The sequence below is a fragment of the Mustela erminea genome, chromosome 5, assembly GCF_009829155.1.
Source record: "Mustela erminea isolate mMusErm1 chromosome 5, mMusErm1.Pri, whole genome shotgun sequence".
NCBI lineage: Eukaryota > Metazoa > Chordata > Mammalia > Carnivora > Mustelidae > Mustela > Mustela erminea.
Window position 1 is genome coordinate 135690080 of NC_045618.1, and position 24580 is coordinate 135714659.

The window sequence follows — 24580 nt, forward strand, 5'->3', positions numbered from 1 at the left end:
GAACTCTCTTCCAGAGAGTTTATATCTTCAGGATATAAACATTCTTTGGGTTCTAGAAAGCTGTTCGAGTTAAAACTGTTAGAAAAATAACCTTTGAACTATGACTGAAAATGCAGATAAGACATGGGAGACATGCAAAATCCAATTATGTCTTCTTCTAAAATACTTGAAAATTATAGCCTGACAAATAAAAAAAGAATACAGAACAAATCAAGCAAAAAGAAACAGATTAACTGAAAAAAATACAGAAGCTTCCTAGGCATGAGGATTGCAGACCCGTCATACCTAAGGATCTACTGATGTGGACCTGGATCCAGGGGTGACAGGCACAGCGACCACCCCATTTGGAAAACATGGCCACTGGCAGAGACTATAAAACCAGAAACTTTATGCCCATTTTCATAAGATACAAATCACTCGCAGTGTTTGTAGCTCTAAATTTCATAAGATTTAACCCCAGTCATCTGAGAACATAGCTCCAAATTTGCTTGGAAAGGTTACTTCGAACTGCTTGAGATGGTAAAACAAAAGGTCCTGGTGAACCAGGTAGGTTCAGAATACAAACATGATAAAAGATTAAAAAAAAAAAGTTATTTTGTAGGGAGAGAGAAGGAAAGAAAGCGGGTTGGAATTGGGAGGGGGGAAAACAAAAGTAAATAAAGCCCATAGTTTGCTACTTTTGAGTTGCATATGCTCATAGTAGGTATATATTTGGTATTTTTAAAACTTGGATTAAGGAAACCTTCATGTTAAAAAATTAAATCCGTGGGGGTGCCTGGGTGGCTCAGTGGGTTAATCCTCTGCCTTTGGCTCGGGTCATGATCTCAGGGTCCTGGGATCGAGCCCCACATCAGGCTCTCTTGCTCAGCAGGAAGCCTGCTTTCGCGTTCTCTCTGCCTACTTGTGATATCTCTGTCAAATAAATAAAAACCTTTTAAAAATTAATTAATTAAACCTGTGAATTCAATTTAAATGTCACTGAATGACTGACTTAGGTTTATGACTTTAAAAATCCAAACTGGGGGCGCCTGGGTGGCTCAGTGGGTTAAGCCGCTGCCTTCAGCTCGGGTCATGATCTTAGGGTCCTGGGATCGAGTCCCACATTGGGCTCTCTGCTCAGTGGGGAGACTGCTTCCCTTCCTCTCTCTCTGCCTGCCTCTCTGCCTACTTATGATCTCTCTCTGTCAAATAAATAAATAAAATCTTAAAAAATAAAAATAAAAATAAAAATCCAAACTGTATTTAAAATTTTAAGAAAAATCCATAAATACCAGGTTTAGAGAAGTTTAGTACTTAGATTTATTAGATAATCTAAGTATTTAAAAATGAATACTAAATTTATAAGTATGATTTAAATTAAAGAGATCCTAAGTATAATTTAAAGGGATCTTAAGCTAAATTAAAAAATAAAAACAACCTCTAAAACAGAATTGTTAAGAATGTATTCAATATGAGTTTGAAACTGTTTTAACTTGTAACTTTAAAATAAATCTATTTTTTTGTTTAAAAAAAAAAAAACGCATCCTGAATAAGAAAACACATACACAAACATTGACAAAAATTCCAAAGTAAACACACAAACACATACAGACGCATACTGCTTAGAGTATCTACAAAAGTTTTGCATGATGCCAGTTTCTATACAACATGTTCATGTAAGAATTAGAATTCTTGGCAATCATTTAGTTCAACACCTTCATTTTCAGACAGAAAATTGAGACTTACTAACTTTGAATGACTTAGCCAAGATTACCCATCTTTTGTTTTTGTTTTTAAAGATTTTATTTATTTATTTGATAAACAGAGATCACAAGTTGGCAGAGAGGTAGGCAGAGAGAGGGAGGAGGAAGCAGGCTCCCTACCATGCAGAGGGCCCGATGCGGGGCTTGATCCCATGACCCTGGGATCATGACCTGAGCAGAAGGCAGAAGTTTTAACCCACTGAGCCACCCAGGCACCCCAATATTACCCATCTTAATGACAAAATTAACCAATATTTCTCATGCCTAAGTCATTGCATGTTTTACTACACACCGATACCAATTCCATTCTCAAATGTAAATTGTCAATGAAAAATAAGTCAGAGTTCCATCATTATTCACCACAGTCCCTATTAAGATAAAAATTATTGATTATATTAATTAAGCAGATAGAAAGAAAACAACCTCACCATTACATTCAGAGCGGTAGACAAATTCCATGGAAATGTTAATGCCCCTCCAAATGGGAAAAGAGAAAGAGACGGCTTAATATTTGAATGATCTATCTTATCTGCATGTAGACAGCCAAAGATTACGAATACCTAAAATAGACTGAAATAAACTCTCTCTCTCTACTATTCTATTGCTACCAGTAGTAGATTACTGAATGCCAGAAAACATACAAAATGTACAGGATCTATATAGTAAGAACAGAATTTCTTCTCTTAAAACACTGAACAGTGAAAAGACTGAAAACTAAATAAAAATTCAAGTGACTATTTCATACCAGAAACCGCTATCAGATGAATGATGAACACTTATATTTTCTACTCAAACTACAGAAGTTATCCATTTATTTTATACCCTATGGTTTAAATGCAGAAGCCCTGTCAATTTACTCTGGAGGTTTCTAGGTGACAGAGGACAGTTATACTCTAAGTTTCACTTTTCCCAGGAGGGATAAAATGCATAGACACACACTGGGCTGTTGTGTGATTTTATTCAAGTTTGTTGTCTACTTACATTACTTCACTACATAGCACAGTTGAAAATATTAGTATGATCATAAATGTTTCACAAAACTTCCCTGTAACTACCTTACTAATACACAAGAAAATTTCAAATGGTATCTGCCGTTACAAAATTCCTGTGGTTCTTCTAAAATCAAAACCAAACAGCTAAAGACCAGTTAGGACACCTATCCCTCAGTTTTATAATTCTATACCAAAAGTGCAAACCAAGTAGTATTTACTATTTGCTTTTATATCTTATTATATCTTATTTATTTTTATATCTTATTTTTTATATCTTATCTTTTATATCTTATTTATATCTTATTATATCTTTCTTTGTGTTTTCAAAGAAATATTTTCAAAAACATTCATAATTTTATTTATCAACAAGCATCATCTCATTGGAAAACAGGTTCTTTTTCTAGGGGGAAAAAAACAACTTTATGAGATAAAACTGCTTATTTTTCTGTTACAAATACAATTTCTGTATTCCATTCCACAATCCAATTCTAAATTAAAGTATCTATTTTGAGATTTTTTGGCAGGTACCTTTTTATATATCTTCTAAATATTTTAAGTGTGTCTTTTATTTATTTATTTATTTATTTATTTATTTTAGTTTTTAGTTTTAAGTAGGCTCCACACCCAACATGGGGCTTAAACTTACCACTGTGCGATGAAGAGTCATATGCTCTAATAACCGAGCCAGCCAGATGGCCCTGGCAGGTACTCGTTGACTTACTATGTTCCATAACAAACAATACTTTAAAAAGTACTAATTTCCAAAGGTCATGTTTCATCCTAGTTATAATATTTTACCACAGATGTTATCTTCAAGTTAATGCTGATGACCAAGCACATTAACTGCTCTCTGATAATAAAAGTTGATCTATTTTATCTTCACTTCAAGGTCTATCTACAGGTACAAATTGCTTATATGGAAAGGGTGATTTGACTTCTTCCCTAGGATACCACAAACAGTGGATGGCAACAAACGAAGACGGGGTAGCAGGTGCTATAATACTGATGTTGGACAAACAAGGCCCTCCCTGAATATCCAGAAAGGTCAGCACTGGCAAGCTCAAGATAAAGACTGGCAGTCATCACAGACTTCAAGGTCTCTTCTACATCTTAAATATCTATGCATCTTACATATCCTATGTATCAAAAAGTATATCATACGTATCAAAAATGACTAACCTCTTAATACAGGGATCTGCTTATTTATGTAGTCACACTCAAGTATTCATCCCAGTTCAGTCAGAAATCAGTGGCCTATAATTTAAAGTTTATCACAATGGCAAACTATCACCCACAACTGAGGTCAAGACTGTGAAAAATAATTTAACATATCTCCTAAAATAGTTATTATTAATGTAAAACACCTTATATGTTTATTTTCTTTTTTCTACTGTTGAAACTACCTTATTATTTAAAGCAACATTTACCAAACTTTTAGCATCATAGCCTTAATGGTATTCAAGCAAACACGTGAACTCTACATGTATTTTACATGAGATTCAACACATCTTAATTTCTTAAACTGACAGATGGATTAGAGACTTTAACCTAAAGAGCAAAACTTTCAAAATTTTAGAAGAAATATAGAAGAATATCTTTATGACCTTTAGGATATTTCTTAAGCACGATTCTCAAACCACACACTGTAAAGGAATGATAAATTAAAATTAAGAACTTCTTTTCAAGAGACAATATAAGCTGAGTGAAAAGACAAGCTACAAACTAGAAGACCCATTAAAACATGTATTATATAGATATATGTACGTATATATTTACATACATATATACATATAGATGCAATAAAGAATAAATATGTATAAGTAATATTTGAAATCAGTAACAAAGAGGCAAACAAAGGACAATAAAAGGGCTTGACACAGAAAAACAGATACAAATAGCCAATAAAACAACATGTGAAAACATGTTCAACTTTATCAGTAAAAAAACAAAATAGAATCTAAAGCCACAGTATAGGGGCGTCTGGCTCAGTCAGTAGAGAACGTGACTCTTGATCTCAGTGTTGTGAGTTCAAGTCCCCATGTTCAGAGTAGAGCCTACTTGGAAAAAAGTAAAAGAAAACCACAATATATCATTTAATACCCCTCCATATTAAAAAAAAAAAAACTAAACTAAATATGGAGAACTAGAATTCTTATTAAGTACTGGTAGAAATACAAATTGATAGTTATATCACCCAAGATCTAGCGATTCCTATCATTAAATATAAAATTGATAAAAACTCTTGTATATGCAACACTATAATAAGACTTTCATACCAAAAAATGGAGAAAGAACTTAATTGAAAATGGAAAGGAAAACGGAAAACTGTTAGACTAGTTGCCAGTGGAGTCTGACAGTGAAAACTGCAGCCGAATACAGTCGCAGTAACTGTACAAACACAGTGTGTATTATATTCCAAATATAATCTTGTGCTTTACTGTATTTTCTTGATTTTTTTTGGTAATGAGTATGTATTTATTTTATAATTAGAAGAAAAGAGCTAAAATTTTAATAGTGACAAACGGGTTTTCATATTAGCTTTCATCTTTCACAGAGACATGATCTATATTCATCTCAATAATGGATGACTTAGCAATAGATCAAGTTCCAATCAAGGCAGTTTCTCACCCTTACTCCTTATTTGCAAAAAGGTAAAAAAATATCTCAGTTCTCAGTTACACATCCGTAAGGACAGCAGCAAGTATTAATGGCTGTTAGATAGCTCTAGATATTCAGATCAAATATAGACCCCAAAACAGTGGTAAGTCTCCTTACTGCTATACTGTGTTAGATACCTTTTTTTAAAAGATTTTATTTTTATTTATTTATTTGACAGAGACAGACAGCACAAGCAGGCAGAGAGGCAGGCAGACAGAGAGGGGGAAGCAGGCTTCCCGCCAAGCAGAGAGCCCGAACTGGGGCTCAATCCCAGGACCCCAAGATCATGACCTGAGCCAAAGGCAGAGGCCCAACCCACTGAGCCACCCAGGCGTTCCCTGTTAGATACTTTTAATAAGATCATCTCTCTTAAACGTTGGATGGATAGAAATGCCTATCAAAACTACAATGAAATAATACCACACACCATTAGGATAGCTACTATCAAGGGAGGGAGGGAGGAAAGATGAGAAAATAACAAGTGTTGGCAAGGAGGAAGAGAAACTGGAATCTTTGTGCCCTGTTGACGGGAATGTAAAATGGTGCAGCCTCTATGAAAACAGTATGGTGGCCCCACAAAATTAAGAATTACCATGTTTGATCCAGCAATCCTACTTCTGAGTACTTACCCAGAAGAACTAAAAGCAAGATCTCAAAGAGGTATTTGTACACCCTTATTCACAGCAACGATATGCACAAGAGCCAACAGGTGGAAGCAATGCAAACATCCATCAGCAGATAATAAACAAAATGCAGTCTCTACGTATCATGGAATACTATTCAGCCTTTAAAAGGAAGGAAATCCTGTCATATGCTACAACAGAGATGAACCTTGAGGCCATCTGCCAGGTGAAATAACTCAATCCCAACAAGACAACATACTGGATGTTTCCATTTATATGAGGTACCTAAAGTGAAGTGCAGAATGATGGTTACCAGAAGCTGGCGAGAGGAAGAAATAGTAAGTTGTTAATAGGTATAGACTTGTTTCATAGAATGAAAAAGTTCTCAAAATCCAATGCACAATAATGTGAATATACTTAACATTACCAAATAATGCATTTTAAAAATGTGTTTAAATGGTAAATTTTATGTTACATGCACAGTTTAGTCCCTTAAATTCTGACAGTTTATCCATAAGATTAAAAAAAAAAAACCTGTAATAGGGTCAAGCTATTAAACATGCCAAATACATTTCTGATAGGACTCTTTGAGAAAGACACTGGGAATCACAAAAATAATCATACTAGATTTATCACAATCATGAAATAAATGTCTTACATTTCATTTCAAACATCGAGTAATTCCCCCCTTTGGCTAGCCCACTGCATGGCAGAAAAACAATCTTCTATACAATGCTCATTTTATGTGCAGCAGCAATATAAAGACATATGCTCACTATGCTTTGTGTTAGATTCATCATTTTCACTATTTTGAACACCGGTTCATCAAAATCTGGAAGCATTCACTTAACAAATAAGTATTTTTTTCACTTTATTATAAATAAGTACTTTATTCACTTAACAAATAAGCATTTAATAAATTTGTTACTATTCCCAAACAGAACTGATTTCAAAGCATATTTTCCAGTTCCTACTACAAAGTGATTATCTGCTATCTAATACTTAGAAACAACTAACATCTTATACTTAAATATCAACTGACAGCTAATACTTAGTGATTACCATGCACGAGGCACATTTCTAAGTGCTTTACATATATTAACTCATTTAACCCTCATGATCACTTCACAAAGTCAGCACTGTGATTCTTCTATTTTTACAGATGGGGAAACCGAGGCACAAGGCGATAAGTAACTTGCCCACGGTCTCAGAATGAGGCATTAAGGAGCAATTTTAACTCCAGACTCCTTGGTTCTTCTTAATCATGATGGCTACCTGCCTCTAAATCAAAGGTTGGCAAACTTTTTCTGTTTAAAGCCAAACAAACAGTATTTCATGCTTTACAGGTGATACGATCTGTTGAAACGAAACTCTGCTGTTAGGTTAGCAGTGTGAAAGGTTCCCTACACAATACACACACTACATGAACACACAAGCAAGGTGTTTTCCCATAAACTATGTATGGACACTGAAATTTGAATTTCCTATAATTTTCACAAATAGCATGAAATACTGCTCTTCTTTTGCTACTAAAATAGGTTAAAAAAAAAAAAGTTGGGGGAACCTGCATGGTGCAGTCAGTTAAGAGACCAACTCCGGGTTTCAGCTCAGGTCATGACCTCAGGGCTCATGACCTGAAGCTCACGTTAGGCTCCATACTCAGCACAGAGTCTGCTTGGGACTCTCTCTCCCTCTGCCCCTCCCAACATAATGCTCTCTCCCGCTCTCTTTAAGATAAATAAAAGAAATCTGAAACCAAAAAAACAAAAAGTATAAAACAAAAACAGGGGACACACCTCTGCTTACTCACCCTGATGGAAAATCGCTTTTGGCTTATTCACAAAAAGAATATAAATGGATGAGCTAATTCCTACCATGTGCAGAACAGTTCCCTATCTATACCACCTTTCCTTTCTGGCAAACAGAGAGAACGCTGAGGGGAAAGGGAGGAAGAAGGATGGGCTTAGTAGAAAATGAGAGTCAACTAGGGGTAAGGAGGTTAGATCAGAAAGGAAATGAATTAAGCCTTACAGTTTTCGTATACAGGCTGTCCCCAAAGAACTTTAAAAAGGCTTTCGTAGCACAATCACGGCTCCAGGAATTCAGGCCTCTTTCCATAGGCTCCTTGGGGGGTAAGATAAAGCATTCTAGGTAAATATTTCATTTCAGAAGACAGGGTTGCAGAGGGAAAGGGAAAAGTACTCCCCGTGTTGAGATTCATGCATACTTTCCCGTAGGAAAAAAAAACAAAATACAGAAATATAATTTTCTATAAATCCAACTATACAATAAGTCAAATTGATTTCAGAGGGCCAACTGGGAACCTGTAACAAACTCTGAATACATCTTCCCCAAAGGCAACTAATTTACAAGTGAACCATTAGAACTTGAGCCTACCCATATTTCTGCAGAAGTTTGAATTTTATCTATGTAATATTTTAATATAAATAGAATCATAAAAATACTAGATATTATATATTAGATCTGTTTAATTTGCATTTTACATTTATGTCACTCTATAGTATATATTTGTATTTACATTTTTAGTTACATTTGAATGCTCTTCTTAGGGAAGTAACACTTAAAATTATATTACCCAGATAAAAAGGGACCAAAATAATACAGTATATAACTCATCATCAACATATATGTACTAGGAGCTAGAGATGGGCAGCTTAAAATATAAACGAGAAGATGGTGTGGATATGAAAAGCAAGGAGGAAAAAAAACCCTAACAAATAAAAGTAAGGATACATACTGATGGACTAAAATAATCATATACACTTTATAGAAATTTTCCCACCTTTTACCTTTTCCAGTAAAAAAAAAAAATTTATGTATAAATATAATAAACATATTCAGATATACTATTTCAAAATATATATTCCCAAATACAATTAGCCAAGAATGTAAATGATATAGATGGAACTAGTGAGTCACAAAAATTCTTTTTAAAACTAAGCCATCCTCTCCTCTGTGTTGAAATGGCTTTCTAGTGAGATTAAGATACCTATTCTGAAGCCAACAAGTAGGAGCCAACCTCATTTAGAATAAAAAAAATAACTAATACATTTGGAAATTTTAACTAGTTATTAAACTGTCAGAACAGCAAATAAAAACAGAAAGGTAGAGATATTTATGCATTTAAATTTAAGACTCGTACAAGTTTATCTTTCAACATTACATCTAGAAAATGAACTCCATTCTTTACCAAAAAATTCCCCAAATGAAGTCTGAATTATTATCTAAGAACATAACTTGAGAAGCACCAATGTTTTGATTTACAAATGCTTTTCTAAGTAAACCTAATCATGCTAGAAAGAGAATGGGGGGGGTGCCTGGGTGACTCAGTCATTAAACATCTACCTTTGGCTCAGGTCATGATCCCATGATCCTCGAAGGTCCTGGGATGAGCCCTCAGCTCCCTGCTCAGTAGGGAGCCTGCTTCTCCCTCTCCTACTCCCCCTGCTTGTGTTCCCTCTCTAGCTGTCTCTCCTGTCTCTCTCTCTGTCAAATAAATAAGTAAAATCTTTAAAAAAAAAAAAAAAAAAAAAAGGAAAGAAAGAAAGAAAAAGAATAGGGTATCCTATGGTAAGAATTATCTTGATTCATATTTCCTTTCATAAATTAGTAACCTGACACTGTAATATAAATCATTCTTTTATTAATCAATTGAAATAAATCACTAATTTGAAAAAATAATTCAGTAAATTGATAAAAATAATTCATTTAAGTAGTAAATACAAGGACCAGAAGCTGTCTCACAAAATTCAACTTTAAATAGCTTGACCTACTTCTTTATTCCGTTTGTTTTCGATATACTCTACTGAAACAATTTTTCCAGGATTCATAGTAAATGAAAATAAGAATTCATTACAAGGTCTGTCAACATGACTTTGCAATTTTGAAAAATAGCAGCTACGTTATTACCTCACAAAATGTCAGCTGAGGATATACCCAATAGGATTATCTTCAGACCAATACATATAAAATGGATTCCTGGGGCACCCAGGTGGCTCAGTCAGTTAAACGTTCAACTCTTCATCTCAGCTCGGGTCATATCTAAGGGTCGTGAGATCAAGTCCTGCATGGGGCTCCACACTGGGCATGAAGCCTGCTTAAGAGTCTCTTTCTTTCCCTCTGCCCCTTCTCCCCCCACCCCGGCCCAAGTTCACACTCTCTTACAAAAAAAAAAAGTAAATCAGTAAGATGTATAAATTAAATGCATACTCTTAAGAATCTTAACAGAACCTATATATCATTCTGGCCTGAGCTCACTGAATTTGCTGAAACAGAAAGATGGTATTGCACGCTATATAATCCATCCCTATCTTTAAATGTTAGGGGTGTCTGAGAGGGTCAGTCAGTTAAGCACCGGACTCTTGATTTCGGCTCAGGTCATGATCTCAGGGTCAAGACTGAGCACCCCCCACCCCACACTCACCAGGTGGGCTCCACACTAGGTATAGAGCCTGCTTAAGATTCTCTCTCCCCCTCTCCCTTTGCCCTCTGCCCCTCCTCCCCCTACTCACGTGCGCATGCTTTCTCTCTCTCTCTCTTAAAAAAAAAAAAAAAAAAAGAAAGAAGGAAATGCTAAAATCAGGCAAGGTATGATACACGCTAGATTTAAGATGAGGTAAACATGTTTAACAGAAAAAATGAATTAAGGAGTGAATATAGAATATTTAACACCACCATTTACTCATTTTCCATAGAGGCAACTCTGACACACTTAACTCAGTACATATGAGATTTATTCGTTGATTGAACATATATTTACTAAATGCCTATTAAGTCCCAGATACTCTTTGAAAGAGTAATACTGCCCTGCACGTGGGTGGCTCAATTGGTTGAGCTTCTGCCTTTGGCTCAGGTGGTCCTGGGATTGAGCCGCTGACTGAGCTCTCTGCTCAGCAGGGAGCCTGCCTCTCCCTCTCCCTCTGCTTGGGCTCTCTCTCTCCCTCTTGCTCTGTCAAATAAGTGAATAAAATCTTTTTTAAAAAATGGTAACACTGCAATAAACAAGATCCTTACTCTTCCTGAGCCTTTTAGAAGAATGACTAATTTAGTGTTCTACTCAGCACCAGGAACTGTAAGAGATTATCTCACAACAATGTTTGAATGAAGTACTAGTATTACCTCTACTTTATAGAGAAGAAAACTTGAGGCTATTAAGTTATTTGCCCACAGCTGGTAACTGGTAAAAATAGTCTAACTCCAGTGGTTAAGAATCTGAGTTTTGTGAGAGTTTAAGTTTTATTTAGTAATCTCTACATCCATGCAGAGATGGGGCCTGAACTCCCAACCCCAAGATCAAGAGTTGCAGTCTCTTCTGAATGAGCTAGTCAGGGGCCCCTAGAATCTGAGTTTATAACACCACACTAGGCAGTCTTCTCTCCAAGGCAACATTCCACAACTTGTTTTTTTTGTTTTTGTTTTTGTTTTTTATTATCACCCTAAGGAGCCTTTTCTGACATTTTTTCCTCAATCACTCCTGTGAAACAACTGAAATTTTATATGTATTTCTGCCCCTGGTTCCTGGCACAGACCTCCTAAAACCCTTGGAATTCCTAAGTGAGAAGAGCCCTAGAAGCATCTTTTGTTCTAATATTGGTCTTTGACTCGGGTTCCTGACATGTAAGTTCCTTGGAATCTTCTGGGTGATAGCAATGTCTTTGTTCTAATGAAGCAGATGTTGGTGGATTCCCTGATGGGGGCTTCTAACCAGAAAGAGCAAGCCATGATTAGAAGTTTGGGATTTCAGGGATGTCTGGGTGGCTCAGTGGGTCAATCTACTGCCTTTGGCTCAGGTCATGATCCTAGGGTACTGGGATCAAGTCCTGCATTGGGCTCCTTGCTTGGTGGAGAGCCTGCTTCTCTCTTTGCCTCTGCCTGCTTCTGCGCACTCTCCCTCTCTCTCTCTCTCTGACAAATAAATAAAATCTTAAAAAAAAAAAAAAAGTTTGGGATTTCAGAGAAAGAGAGGGGCTGGAAATGGAGTTAATAATTGATGATGCCCTACATGATGAAGCCTTCACAAAATCCCAGTTGTATGGGGTTTGGAGAGCTTCCAGGCTGGTGAACATGTGGAGGTGCTGGAGAACGGTGCACCCAGAAAGGACCTGAAAGCTCTGCACCCCCTCCCACACACCCTCCCCTACGATCTTTCTAGCTGGATGTTCATCTGTCTGCTTTATCACATTCTTCTGTAATAAACTGGTAAACTAAGTAAACTTTTCCTGAGTACCATGAGCCAGTCTAGCAAATTAACAGAATCTGAGAATGGGGTCGCAGGAACTCCGATTTATAGGCAATAGGTCAGAAGCACAGGTGACAACCTGGCCTTGTTACTGGCATCTGAGCTGGGCGGAAGGAAACAGTCTTGTGGGACTGAGTCCTTCAACTGCTGGATCTGATGCTCCCTCCACTAAAAATTAAATTGTAGGACACTCAAATGGTTACTCAGAATTGCTTATTATGGGAAAAACCCCCACACATCAGAAATGTTTTATGTGTGGTTGTAGCGTAAAGACTAAAAGAGAAACACATGGAAGCATAGGTTTTCGAAACACTCCCCCTCATGAAATTTTATCACCAGATACACTAAAGCTCTATGTACCGCACCTACAGGGGTACTTCCTACATAAAAAGATTTCTTCACCACCACCACCCACCCTCCTCCAACAAATAATTTCCACCCCCTTAAGGGCAACACTATATCCACTGAGAAAGTATGCGTTACAGCAAGTTTCTTATCCTCAGCAATGCTGGCATTTAGGGCCAGTAATTCTACCTTAGGGGCGCATCTCTAGCCTCCCCCACCGAGAAACCAAGTGGTAGCCAAATTTGGTTGAAATCTCCCAGCCCTAAAAACATGCAGGTAAGTAGCAGCAATTGTTTCTCCTGCTGCCCTTTACACAGTCTCAAGAACTACAGATCCTGATTTTGTCTACAAAAAAATTGGAATGAATGGGCTATAGTAGCCCGCAGACGCTGTCTCTCCGCAGCTGGTATGAAGGGGCACATGCAATAGCAGGAAATAGTATTTTATACAAACATAGCAGGGAAAGAACCCCACAGTAGACCAGTAAGTGAAAGGACATTAAAATTTAATAAAATCCATTTATAATACATGCCACAGAAGAAGTCTAAGTAATCCCTCCCTCCAAAATGATGAGCGAGACAAATTATCTCACTTTAAGTATAGATGAGAACCATAACAAAATCCCTGGGAGAACATTGTGTTTTATAATGGGCTTCCATTGTATTCACACAATATTCTGGTCAAGGGGAGCCAAGATTAAGGATATAATTAGATAGTGACGGGAAGGGCAGCTCTGAGAGTTCCAGATTCAGAATATATATCAAAAAAAGATCAGGGACACCAAATTCATCTTGAACATCGCAGGTTGGCTTCACCAGGAGATTAATCGGAAAAGCATCTTGCGCGTCTGTGTGGAGGAGCATGGTGAAGAGTGATGTGCTGGTGGTCTGGAGGTCAAAGGGGAAAAGCGGCAAGGAGAGACGCATGCCCCTGAGCCAGGTTGCTCAACTGTAAAACGGGATAACAGCATCTTCATTTCACACGGCTATGGAGACGATTAAAGGAGAAAATGTGAAAGTGGGTGATGCATGGGCATGTAATAATGGCCATGTTTTAAATAACCATGTTTTAAATCACATTTAAGCAATGTAGTGGCAAAAAAAAAAAAAAAAACAAAAACAAAAAAACAAAAAAACAACAACAAAAAACTAAGACAAGCAAACAGAAAGAATTCCGAATAGAAATGGCTCAGAGAAACCAAGATGTGCTACAAAAAAGATGAGCTAAGTAAGACATGTGAGTCCTCAGAATACCCAGAGGTAAATATTTGTCTGATAGCACACAACTGAAGTCATTAAAAAATAGAGACATGTTTCTATAACACGGTAAAGAAAAAGGGATCTATACTTCAAATAAAATTATACTTAACAGAAAACACTAGCATTCCCATTAAAGTAGGGAACCAGGTAATGCTGTCCGTATTTTCAACATTACTTAATACAGATTTAGAAAGTAATATGCAGGGCAATTACACAATAGAAAAAAGTATAAATATTGGAAAGAACTTCAAATTATTTTTCACAAACAGAATTGTATACTTGAAAGTCCTTTTAAAATAAGCAGAGATTATTAGAAAAAATAAGCTAATTTCATAAAGTATCTGGTTACAAAATCAATAAATTAAAATCAATTGTTTTAGATGGGGTCCTAAAACAGGAAAAGGACGTAAGAAATCTGAATATGGACTTCTCAGTTAATAATGATATATCAAATATTGGTTCACTGGTTGTGATAAATGTACCATAGTAATCCAACATATAATCTATAGGAAAAAATGAGTGCAGGATATATGGGATCTCTTGTACCACCTTTGCAACTTTTCTGTAAATCTACAACTATTCTAAAAAAAAGTTATTTTGGGGGCACCTGGGTGGCTCAGCCATTTAAGCGTCTGACTTCAGCTCAGGTTGTGATCCCAGAATCCTGGGATCCAGTCCCGCATCCAGCTCCCTGCTCAGCAGGGAACCTACTTCTCCCTCTCCCTCTGCTACTCTCCCTGCTAGTGCCTTCTTGCTCTCTCTCAAATAAATAAATAAAATCTTAAGAAAGATAAAATGTTATTTTTAAAAAATCAATAGTTTTCTCATACATAAGCAATTACCAGTTAAAAACAGTAAAATAAAGGGTTCTATTTACAATACGTTGGAAATTAAAATCTAAGAATAATAATACTAAGGGAAAATGTATAAGGTTAATGGAAAAAAAACTTAAAGAGAAAATTTTCTTTAGGGACCTAAAGGAAAGGAAGATATCACCTTAACACAGTATTATAAAGACATCAAATTTCACTCCTTGACGTAATCTACAAATTCACTGCCTTCCAATCACAAATTCCATTGCATCCCTGGAAAACTTAACAAAATGGATAAACATGTAACAACAGCAAAAAAAAAAAAAAAAAAAAAAAAAGGCAAAACTAAACAAAAAATGTAGTAAGACTAAAAACACTATGAAAGAAAAATATGTACATATATAAAATAAGGGTTACCAAAAGTACATAGGATTCACCTAAGAGCCGATAAAACAGAAACCAAATACACCAGTGGAAACTTAAATTATGAAAAAGATGGCATTTAAACTATTAAGAAAAATATGAGATGGTTTAATAAATTAGGCTGACTGGGACAACTGCCTGTCAAAAAAAATTTTTTAACCAGATGTTCACACATTACTTACAGCAAAATAAGTTCCAAATGGGCTAGACTATAAAAATTATTAGATGTTTGCAATTATATTACAAAGGACTAATCTCCTTAATATGTAACAGTGCTCAGATATCAGTAACAAACAAGCTAAGAGAAAATGGATAAAGCACGTGAACTCTTCACAGAGAAATGAAAAAAACTCCTAAGCTTATGAAAAGCTGCTCAAACCCACTCAAAGTAAGAGATATGCAAATCAAACCACTCTAAGATACTATTTCTTACCTATGAAAACAGCAAAACTATGTGAGGCTGTGGCATGTGTGAGCACGAACATACTCTCATGTATTGCTTCCAAGCATGCTAGGTGAGGAATACAACACCTCTGAAGACAATTTCACAGTATCTTTCAAAATTACAAAAGCATTTACTCTCTGAACAAGCAATCTCATTTCTAGGAACTTACCTTAATACTATACCCGGACACACGAGATGACATTTATACAAATTATTTACCCCAGAATGGTTTGTGTTAGCAGGAGTTGGCAAACAAATTAAATGTCTATCTATCTATAAAACCTGTATTTATAATATATAAAATATACCATATATACTAATATATATGTTATGTATGCATTATATATAACATACATAAAACATATATATATACATTATATATGATATATAAATTAAATATATATGTATATATAATATATCCACACAATGGAATTCTATACAACTATTTAAAAAAAACTGAACCCAACAAACAAAAATCCAGGACCAGCTAGCTTCACTTGTGAATTCTACCAAACATTTAAAGAATACCAATCCTTCTCAAACACTTCCAAGAAAGAGAAAAGGAAGGAACAGTTCCAAACTCATTTTATGAGGCCAGCATTACCCTGATGCCAAAACCAGACAAGGACACCACAAGAAAATTACAGACCTATATCCCAGATGAACACAGATGCAAAAATCCTCAAGAAAATATTAACCAAATTCAAAAATACATTAAAAGAATTCTACAACATGACCAAGTGAGATTTATTCCACTTGATGCAAGAATGGTTTCACATCTGCAAATCAGGGGTGCCTGGCTGGCTCAGTTAAGCATCTGCCTTCGGCTCAAGTCATGATTTCAGAGTCCTGGGATAGAGCTCCCCATAGGGCTCTCTGTTTAGCAGGGAGCCTGTTTCTCCTTATCCCTCTGCCTGTTGTTCCCCCTGCTTGCACTTTCTGTCAAATGAATAAAATATTTTAAAATAAAATCTGCAAATCAATGTGACAGGCCACATTAACAAAATAAAGGATAAAATCATGTATCAGCTCAACAGATGCATAAAAAGCATGTGACAAAATTTAATATCCATTTATAAAATTCTCAAAAAAAGTAGATATAGAAGGAACATACCTCAACATAAAGGTCTTATATAACAAGCCCACAGTTAATACTACACTTAAAAATGAAGTCCTTATATAACAACCCCACAGTTAATATTATACTTAACAGTGAAAAGCTGAAAACTTCTCCTCAAAGATCAGGAACAAGACAAGCATTCCCCTCCTTACCACTTTTATTCAATATAGTATTAGAAGTCCAAGCCAGAGCAATTAGGTAAGAAAAAGAAATAAAAGGCATCCAAATTGGAAAGGAAGAAATAAAACTCACTATTTGCAGATGGCATACTATATTTAGAAAACCTCAAAGGCTGTTTAAACAAAAATACCAAAAAAACTGTTAGAAGAAATTAATGAATTCAATAAAGTTGAGGATTTAAAATCAATGTACAAAAACGTGTTCCCTTTTTAAAGATTTATTTTTTGAGGTGGAGGAGGGAGCGCACAGAGGGGCACAGGAAGAGAATCTTCAAGCAGACTCCCTGCTGAACACCGAGCCCAACAGCGAACTCAACCCCATGACCCGATATTATTAACTGAGCTGAAACCAAGAGTCAGCCACTCAACCAACTCAGCCACTCAGGCATCCTTGTAATGTTTCCATACACTAATAACAAGTTTTCAGAGAAATTAAGAAAACAAGCCCATTTACAATTGTATCAAAAAGAATAAAATACCTATGAGTAAATTTAACCAAGGAGGTAAAAGATCTGTACACTGAAAACTATTAGACACGATGAAACTTAAGGCAAATCACAAATAAATGGAGAGTCTATGCTCACGGGTTGAAATAATTAATATTGCTAAAATATCCAGGGACACCATGGTGGTGCAGTCAGTTAAGCGTCTCACTCTTGGTTTCAGCTTGGGTTGTGATCTCAGGGTCATGAGACTGAACCCCGAGTTGGGAGACTCTCTCTCCCTCTCCATTTGCCCCCCCATGAATCTTTTTTAAAAAATTGCTAAAATGTCCATGCTACCCAAAGCAATTAGACCAAAGCAATCCCTATCAAAATTCCAACATCATTTTTCACAGAAATAGAAGAAACAATCCTAAAGTTTGTATGGGACCATAAAAGACTCAAAGGAGCCAAAGCAATCTGGAAAAAGAACAAAGCTGGAAGCATCACACTCGCTGATTTCATTATAAAGCTGCAATAATTAAAACAGCATGGTATTGGCACAAAACACACATAGATCATAGAACAGAATAAAGAGCCCCAAAATACACCCACACATATATGGTCAATTGATTTACAACAATGGAGAAAGGACAGTCTCTTCAATAATGGTTTTGAGAAAACTGGACAATCAGGTGCAAAAGAATGAAACTGGACCACTGCCTTACAACATACAAAGTAATTCAAAATGGATTAAAGACTCAGAAACCTAAGACCTGAAACCATAAATCTCCCAGAAGAAAACATAGAAACTCCTGGTGAGGTTTTTGGAGGGGTTAACACCTTAAGCAAAAGCGGTGAAAGCAAAAATAAACAAGTAGAACATCAAATTAAAAAGCTCTCCGCAGCAAAGGAAACCCTCAACAAAATAAAAAGGCAACCTGCTGAATGGAGAAAATACTTGCAAATCCTATATATGATAAAAGGCTAATATTCAAAACACAGAGAGAACTCCTATAACTCACAGCAAAACATCAAGCAGATTAAAAAAAATGGGTGGAGGACCTGAAGAGACATGTTTCCAGAGGCATAAAGATGGCCAACAGGTATATGAAAAGGTATTCAGCATCACTACCAGGGAAAGGCAAATCAAATCCACAAGGAGGTATCCCCTCCCACTTGTTGGGAGGGTTATTATCAAAAAGACGGGAAATAACAAGTGTTGACAAGGATGTGGAGAACAGAGAGCTTTTGTGCACCATTGACGGGAACGTAAATCGGTACTATGGAAAACAGTACTGCAGTCTCTGAATAAGTTAAACATAGAACATATAATGCAGCAATTCTACTTCTGGGTATTTATCCAAAAGAAACAAACACTACCCTGAAAAGATATATGCACCCCTTCATTCACTGCAGCATAACTTACAACAGCCAAGACATGGAAACCAACCTAAGTGTCCATCAATGAATGAATGGATAAAGAAATTATTTTATATATATATATATATATATATATATATATATATATGATTGAATGTTACTGAACCATAAAAGAGAAGGAAATATTGCTATATGCCACAACATGGATTGACCTTGAAGGCACTATGCTAAGTGAATTAAGTCAGACGGGGGGGGGGGCATGTGGACTAAAACAACTGAGCTCATCAATACAGAGAACAGGCTGGTAATTACCAGAAGTGGGGGTGGGGTGATAGACAAAATGGGTGAAGAAGGTCAAAAGATAAAAATTTCCAGTTTACAAAATAAATAAGTCATGGGGATATACTCTAAAGTTAATAATATTGCATTGCATATTTGAAAGTTGCTAAGAGAAAAAAGGTTTCACACAAAAAAATTATAATGCTGCATGTGACATGTTAATTATACTTATTGCGATCATTTCACAGTATCTACAAATATTGAATTATGTTGTATACCTGAAACTAACATAATGGTACACATCAAGTATATCTCCAAAAAAAAAAAAACCCAAAACCACTGAAGAAGCCCTTTTGGTACTGATGCACATATGTTTAAGATATATTAAGCATGGCGGAACAATATATAGAATACCGTAGGTGGGGGAATTTGAATCTGTAGGTTGTGGTGAGCCTCACAGTGATTTCTTATGGGAGATGGTGCAGGTGGAGAACTGGGAAGATGGTGGGCTGGTATAAAAGGGCAACTTTTTACCACCTTTAGAGTAGTATGCGTGGTTTTAATCTAACCATGCAAATTTATTCCCAAATTTAAAAAATTAGATGAAAACAGGGATTCCTTTTTTACAAACTTTTAGCACAGAAGGGCCTCATAAGCATGAAGAAAACTAGTAAATGTGGCTACTAAAAAATGTTAAGTTTGTATGTTCAAAAAACGCAATTATAAAGTTAAAAGACAAAGTATGGAGAAAATGTAATACATGACAAAGAGCTGATACTTATAGGGCTCTCAAAAATCACTTAGCACAACAACATGACTTTCAAAAAAAGATAAAGGATACAGGAAGCAATTTAAAAAACATAAATGTCTGGGGCACCTGGGTGGCTCAGTGGGTTAAACCTCTGCCTTTGGCTCAAGTCATGATCTCAGAGTCCAGGGATAGAGTCCTGTATCGGGCTCTCTGCTCAGCAGGGAGGCTGCTTCCCCGCTCTCTGCCTGCCTCTCTGCCTACTTGTGATCTCTCTCTCTGTCAAATAAATAAAATCTTTAAAATATATATATACATACATATAAATGTCTAGTAGGCATGTGAAAAGACACTTGAACTTACTATTAAAGAAACAAAACAAGATGCCATTTCACACTATCACACTGCAAAAAATTTGTAATAATCAGTTGATGAGAAAAAAGGGAAATAGGTCCTTTCACACTGGTAAAAATATAAACTGGAATAGCTTTTTTTGAGGTGTAATTTGGCAAAATCTGGGTGAATTTAAATATGTGTATTCTTTGACCTAGCCATTTCTTTTCTAGAAACTTAATGCTGTACACTCGCACAAGCAAGAGTTTATATACACAAATGTGCACCACAGCACTGTTTGTTCTTACTGTGGTCTTTTGCTTTGGATGATACTTTTATTATGGACTGTATATATGCATACAGTTTCTAGAGATAGTATTATTTTCATGATAATACCTAATGGTGGTTTTTTTATCTGGAAAGTGAAATGCTCAAGAAATATACCATACCAGGTAAAAAGCACTATGTAAGCACACTATTATCAGTACTATACAAGTACTGATACTGATAATGCAGGCTACAGCCTGAATTACTTATGCAGTAATTCACTCACTGCTGGACAGTGCAGATGACCTAAACCAACAACCTAACCAGGAAACAGTACGGTATTTTCAGACGTTCACAAAAAAAAGAGTAAGACCTCCCAGGCTAGTAACTGTTAACTTGAGGTGTCTATCAGAGTCACACGTATAGGCATTTTCTGTTGGTACATTTAGGGGTTGCTGTTTTTCAAAATACACATATCCAGAATCTCCTCTCTGGTACTGATTTATCGGAATGAAGCAAAATAGAACCTCGGGCAAGTTAATTCACAAGGATTAGATAGTGGGTTTGGGTTCTTTTTTTAAGAAAGTTAACATCAGAGGCGCCTGGGTGGCTCAGTGGGTTAAGCCTTTGCCTCCAGCTCAGGTCATGATCTCAGGGTCCTGGGAAAGAACCCCGCATCAGGTTCTCTGCTCCGGAGGCAGCCTGCTTCCTCCTCTCTACCTGCCTCTCTGCCTACTTGTGATCTCTGTCAAAAAAAAAAAGGAAAGAAAGTTAACATTATCTCCGTCCCATGGATCACCTATAAATAAGCCTGTGTCCCATGCTATACGCCAGCAATTCTCAAGTAGAGCATCGTGACAGACACTAGTAAGGAACATAAACTCAGTAACTTGCTTTACAAATAAAAAGCAGACTCAGGGTTATCTCTACAACAGCCTCACTCTAGCCTGAGCTGTGATACACGTTTTGCTGCAGGAGAAGGAAAAAAGAGATGAATAGTGAGTGACTCAGACTGAGCAGAGGAGTGAAGGGCATAGTTTGAAACCAACCCATGGAGAATTCTAATTCTCCTCAACCTATTAATAAGCAAAAAACTATAAGTTATAATTAGCTGAAAGCCACATGCCCATGCCTAAAATAGTGGGAAGAGCTATGTGGTGCATTCTGTGATATTACAATTACTTTGACTTTCCTTATTTTATGTACCAATACAGTTTCAATAAGAAAGCCAAAATAGACACATAATGAAAGCTTGAGTAACAGTGACCTGCATAATATGAAACAGGAACAAAAATGATGCCAGTAAAATCTGTCAGTAGATTTGTAAGATTACCCAAACAAAGGAAAAGCAACAATACATATTTTAATTTGTAAGTTCTAGAAACTATAACTTTGGACAGTAAAATAAAGGTTAAGTTTGCAGGAACGACAGAGAATAGAGAGGAAAAAATGACATCACAATTAGACAAATCCATAATGTAGGACATTCTATAAGATAATTAGCCTTCAGGTGCCTGGGTGACTCAGTGGGTTAGGTATCTGCCTTGTTGTGATCCCAAGGGTCCTGAGATCAAGCCCCTCATCAGTCTCCCTGCTCAGCAGGGAATCTCCTTCCCCCTCTGCCCTACCCCTCATTTGTGCGCGCTCTCTCTCTAGAAAATAAAATCTTAAAAAAAAAAAAAGATAATTAGCCTTGAGTTTTTAAAAAGTCAGCTGAATAGGGAAGAAATGATTAACACTAGATCCCTGGTTTGGAAAAACTAGCTCTAAATGACATTTTCAGGATAACTGGGAAAGTTTGAATATAAACTAGATGTTAGGTATAAGAGAACTATTAATTATCTTCAAAATGGTAGAAGTGTTAGGAATACAAAGATGAACCCTGAAGCATTTAGTGGTAAAGAGTCATGATGTATCAGATACATACATGTGTAAGAGTGTGTATACAGATATATGTACAGATACCCATCGTACATCAGTATATGGTTGAAGCAAATATGATTTAAGATTTTTATTTATTTGAGAGAAAGCATGCGTGTGCGCTAGCAGGGTGAGGGCTGGAGGGGGAGAGGGACAAGTGGGCTCTGCGCTGACCACTGAGCAGAGAGCCTGCGGGGCTCAGTCTCCTGACTCCGAGATTGTTACCTGAGCCAAAATCAAGAGTCAGCCTCTTAACCACATGAGCCACCCGGGTGCCCCATAAATATGATTTTTTAAAAGGTTCATAATTGCTGAATCTAAATAGACATATGGATGAACATGTGTTATTCTTTCAACCCTCTTGTTCATATGAAAATTCATGTTAAGAAATTTTTTAAAAATTACTCAGCTTACTCTTCAATAGCACATACTGCATATTTTAATATTCCTGTGGCATAAAGGACTGAAAAAAACATATTTTGATAATAAAGTATAATTTTATTAGATCAAGTAAATTTATTCTCACTTTTTAAAAAAGTCTTTAAATTGAGGATTTTCTTACTAAAGTGCCCCCAAAGCCCTCTTTATTCCCTTGCAAAGTTCACTTGGTTTCTGTCTTAAGGGCCTGTGATGCTTGTGGAAATGACATGCAATGCTTCATCTGTGGCATATGCTGTGGCATCAATAAGATACTACAAACGATAATGGTATATTTGGGTTCTTTTTACCTATTTGTTTTTATATGTTTTCATTTAACCGTTCCATATAACTTATTCAGAAGCAGTAATATTATGGGCATAAATGCTATTGTGTGAAGTTTAAAAAATAATTCACTGAGGAAGACTCAGTATGTTGGATATATTACAATAAAAGTCTTCATAACAGAGCAAATCACCACACCTCAGAACATATTCTCTTTTAATAAACAATCTTTCCTCCAGAACAAAGATTCATTTCCCTGGTGGGAAGATATGGGATCCATTGCTCCAGCTCACATAACAAACCTCATAAAGGCCCTCCCGCAAGGCCTGCCACAGTGCCCAGCGTACAATAAATGTTTTCAACGTAGAATTATCCTTTGCATAAAGACTTTCAGGAAATATCTGCATCCTCCTTCCAATTCCTGAACACTGAATGACACATAAGGAATTAATCATATTCTACCCTGTAATATGGTTGTGTATTTGTTTCATGGCCTCTAATTTATAAATTAGGAAGAACAGCAGTATACAGGAAGCTAAGACACTGCTGTCCATTTTGCATGAATGATGTCTAAAGCCACTGTCATCTTTAGGATTACGTCGTTTCTTACAATTTTTCGTCTGTGAACTATCTCAACTTTAAAAACAGTATAACACAGGTTAATGGTCAATGCATGATTCAAAAATCATTCAGAATACACACTGGTCCCAGACATAAAAACTTTCACTAATTTTTCTTATAATATACAATTTGATAAGTAGTTATAAATCGTAAGATTCCTTAAAAAATAGAATCCCAACATGGTAAAGGAAAGCAGGAAGAAAACCGTATTAACAATGAGGATACGAAATTCATAAAGATTTTTTTTTTTTTTTTTGACAGACAGAGATCACAAGAAGGCAGAGAGGCAGGCAGAGAGAGAGGAAGGGAAGCAGGCTCCCTGCTGAGCAGAGAGCCCGATGCAGGGCTCGATCCCAGGACCCCAGGATCATGACCTGAGCCAAAGGCAGAGGCCTAACCCACTGAGCCACCCAGGCGCCCCGAGGATACTAAATTCAATTTAGTATCCTGGATTGGATCCTAAAACAGAAAGGGGACATTAGTGGGAAAACTAGTGAAATCTACATAAAGTCTAGAGTTTGTTAATAGTACAGTACCAGTGTTAATTTCTTCATTTTAGTAAATGCACCATGGTTATGTAAGATTTTAATATTAGAGAAAGCTGGGGAAAGGGTATACAAAAACTCTCTATACTATTTTTGTAACTTTTTTGTAAATCTGAAGCTATTTCAAAATACAAAGTTTTAAAGATAACTTCAGTGGTTGAATCTGTTTAGTTTATGTCTAGACAACACTCAGGGAGTAAGGAAGGGTAGGAAAAGGAAAACACCCAGATACATAATTCAAGCTTCTCAAATCTGTGACTAATCTTCCTGCCTATTCTCAGCACAGTTGGCACTCAGGGTTCTATTTGGTCTGTACAAAGCTCTACAGAATAGGACTTTTTTTTCCCCTTAAAAACCTCAAAAGGAAATGGCTTGCCTTTCCCTAGGTTTTTTCTTTCTTATCATAACACAAAGCAACAGAGACTAGCACCAGCAGTGCAAGTTTAAAAAGATACAACCCCTTGGGTTCTAATGATAAAAGAAGAGAAGGAAATTCTGAACTA

The 24580-nt window shown here is 36.3% G+C and overlaps 1 protein-coding gene across 7 annotated transcripts in view; it reads right to left on the reverse strand.

The window, feature by feature from the left end:
• Positions 1 to 24580, reverse strand: part of PCNX1 (pecanex 1) — a 159653-nt gene that overhangs the window by 124126 nt on the left and 10947 nt on the right. For 5 of the 7 annotated variants that reach the window (XM_032345077.1, XM_032345080.1, XM_032345076.1 and 2 more), the window contains exon 2: positions 8047 to 8139. The exons of the other annotated variants lie outside the window; for them this stretch is intronic. In XM_032345077.1, the coding sequence (XP_032200968.1) occupies positions 8047 to 8139 (93 nt within the window). The remainder of the gene's footprint in view (positions 1 to 8046; positions 8140 to 24580) is intronic. 7 annotated transcript variants of the gene reach the window in all.